Raw genomic sequence first — 3,196 nt, forward strand, 5'->3', positions numbered from 1 at the left:
GCGGGGCCACAAGGGGGGCCCCTCCTCGTCCCACCGCCTGCCCCTGCCCCAGGCAGGAACCTGGTGGCACTGGGGGGACGTTCAGCCCTTGGCCCTGCCCCAGCCCAAATCCTACTTGTGGCTGTGACAAAGCCCCTCTCGGGATTGCCAGGCCCCTTTGGGACCAAACCTGGGAAGGGGATGAGGGGTCTTTACCCGGTGCCCCCCCACGAGGGTCACAGGCAGGGTCTGCTCCCTGGGCACCCCTGAGCGGGATGAGCAGAGCCAAAGTGAGAAAAATCAGCCTCCAACCGCTGCCAGGTTCCCCCACCGTCCCCAGGATGGCACTTGCACAGGGAACCCCGTCACTCCACGGCATCGCCTTCACCACTGCAGATAATCAGCTCTAAGTGCTCCCAACTTCAGCCTTGCTGTTAAGCACAAATAACAACAATTTCTAAATCTAATCTGTTTTTCCTTCTGCCCAGCGGGAGCCTCGTGCCCTGCTGGGAGAGGAAAGGAGTTTTGTTATCAGCTCACATTATCTCCTCCACCTGAAGAGGCTGCTGCGCAGAAGCAGGTCATCAGACTTCAGCTGCTCTCAGCTCCATCGTGGCACATCCCTTTGCTTCAAACTGGGGGAGGTTTATGGCTTCAGGAGCAGAGATTTTAGTCCTTAAGCCCCACCACTGCTAGGTGCAAGAAGGCAGCTTTGGTCAGTGCATCAGCACCTGCACATGAAGCTTGTTCAGGGACGGTGCTTTTCTTCCCACCCAGCAGCAGCCACTTCCCTGATCATGCAGGGAACTGGGAGTGATCTCTGCTCTCCAGCATGAAAATCACCATTATTCTGACTGAAAGTGGCTCATCATCTCCTCTGGTCCCATAGCAGAGGTTTGAGAGTGCTCTTCTAAGGAAGCAGCTCAAACCTTACCTACCCACAGCAGGTTTTGTGAGATCTGTGTTTGTTACGCTGGTCGAGATTGTTCAGCCCATTCTGGTCAGGACACGCAACACGAGGGGCTGGGGACTCAGTGGTTAGAAGACACTACAGGCTACAAAAGCCTCACAGAGCTGAGAGCCCTGTAAACTGTGCAGACACTCTCCACACTGAAAGGGAAATGAGCTCCCAAAAGCAGGAATTAACCTGGCTGATGGGACTGGACTGAAACCCAACCTCATTTCAAGAGCTTTCCACTGGGATTTCAGAGGGAACTGAGGAGATGCAGTGGCCTACGTGGGACACAGCATCTGAAGTTCAGCAGCACAGGCTTAGCCTCAGAGCTAAGCTAACAAAACATGCCCCATACTGTCATTGTCCAAGAGATGGAGCAAAACACCACCACATTTCCACCCTTTTGACATTACTTGGAAGACAAGAGTGAAACTCTGCTTGATGGGTTTACCCAGATACAATCCCACCCAAGGAACATTGCCATGAGCTGCTGCAGGAACACTCCCACTGTAGCACCACAAAGGCTGCAGGAATCACTGAGCAAGGAGCTGTGCCTTGAGGCTTTACCACTGAACCTGCTCTGTGGGGCTGTCCGCTGAAACACAGACAAGAGTAACCCTGCTCAACTTAACGCAGAGCCCTGGGTGAGTGATGGCAGAGTCTGGGGTTCTACTTTTTCAGGCTGTTTCAGGTCTGGTTAGTAACAGTTACAACAAAATTGCTCATACTTACGCCACAACCTGCTTGTGAAGCACTAATCAAAGACCCACATTTCAGCTTGGAAGGAAGGTCAGGGGGGCACAACTTTGTGTCTGTGCAGATCTGTGTTTAACCCACCTAAATTATTGTCCAGAGTAATAGCTTATGTTATCCAAAATAATAATACAAGAGTAGAGACATGTTACTCAGTTTTATTGTTCTGCAAGAGTATCTGAAGTTCAACTGGAAACAAGCTTAAAACAAACTAATCATCCCCAAAATCCCTTCAAAGAGTTTAAGCACCCTAAAACCAACTACTGCAAATAGAAAGATAAAAAATAATACTTAAAGAAGAGAGAAACTGGATTAGAAGTACTTTTATCATGACTATATGAGCTACTAGAAGTAAACTAAAGCAGAATTATACCCCCTATTGCTTATCTCATTAACTTAATCAGGCATTCCAAAAATTCTTTCATGATGTTTAGTGACTTCAGAAGCTGTGGTAACCTGGGGAAGATAAAGTCTCAAATTTGCATAGTTCTTTACTATCACCTACTATTACAGACTCCACAAAGTGCTCCAGGATTGTGTAGCACGTCATTACAAGATGCTCAGTGAGGAACTTTACGAGGGAGGTGGAAAGGAATGGTCTGTTATCACCAAAAGCATTTTGTGCTCTTCAGAGCCTTTATCAAGTGAGGTTTGGGTCTCTATAACCTCACTCCAAATTGATACCAGGTGTAAGAGCTGAGAAGCCACATCTTACAAGTCTGCAGGTTACTCCTGATGAGCCGGTGCCATTCTGAACTGCAGCAGGCCCTGCTCCATCAGAACCTGCCCAGACTCTGGAGCCCGGCACCCAGAGCTCCAAAGCATTTGTTTCACCAAACCCACGAGGTTTTCAAAGCAGATCAGAGTCCAGAAAGCAGGCACAAGCTTCAGCTTTATTGTTTTCTGAGTATGGTCATCTCTGCAAGGGAATGATATTGCAGCTGAAAAAGAATAGGGTAGAAGGGAGCATTAAAAGCTCAGTTCTCAAACAGGCACAGAAGATCTGACACGGGACGAACCAGACCCAGCACAGCTGGGTGAAGGCTGCATCTGTTCTCGTAAGTGAAGCAGCAGCTTACCCCAGGAGGCCCTTCCCAGCCCAGCGCTTCGGAATGAGCCCCACGTGCACTTTTCTGCCGCCGCGGATCACAGTCACGCTCAGGGGTCTCTGAAAGGCAGAAAACAACAAGATAAATCATAACTCTCCCTCACCAAGTCAATGCTCTTCTTCCTTCTTCTGCCAAAGCACCAGAAGGGCAGTAGGCCCAGAGGAGCTGGGATTTAGCAGCACCCACATCCCTGCAGTTACATCTGAGAGTGTTTTGTGTGGAGACATCTCCAGATCTCTCACTTCCACTACAAAGCACTTGATGGCTGTGGAAGCATCTCTGGCCAGCCCACGAGGGTGGCAGAGCAACACAGCTTGCTGCTGCAGGGAAGAACAGGCAATGGGATGCTCACAGCAAAGAGCACACACCTCTTAGCTCGGTTCTCACCAGAAGGAATTTG

At 49.7% G+C, this 3,196-nt stretch overlaps 1 protein-coding gene across 1 annotated transcript in view; it reads right to left on the minus strand.

The window, feature by feature from the left end:
• Positions 1–2,600: 2,600 nt before the first annotated feature.
• PSMD9 (proteasome (prosome, macropain) 26S subunit, non-ATPase, 9) overlaps positions 2,601–3,196 on the minus strand; it is a gene marked incomplete at its 5' end in the record, with an annotated part of 1,407 nt that continues 811 nt past the window's right edge. Inside the window, 2 exons of the mRNA XM_010020020.1 lie at positions 2,601–2,628; positions 2,767–2,855. Coding sequence (XP_010018322.1) covers positions 2,601–2,628; positions 2,767–2,855 — 117 coding nt within the window. The remainder of the gene's footprint in view (positions 2,629–2,766; positions 2,856–3,196) is intronic.

The sequence above is a fragment of the Nestor notabilis genome, unplaced genomic scaffold, assembly GCF_000696875.1.
Source record: "Nestor notabilis isolate BGI_N333 unplaced genomic scaffold, ASM69687v1 scaffold15918, whole genome shotgun sequence".
Classification (NCBI taxonomy): domain Eukaryota; kingdom Metazoa; phylum Chordata; class Aves; order Psittaciformes; family Psittacidae; genus Nestor; species Nestor notabilis.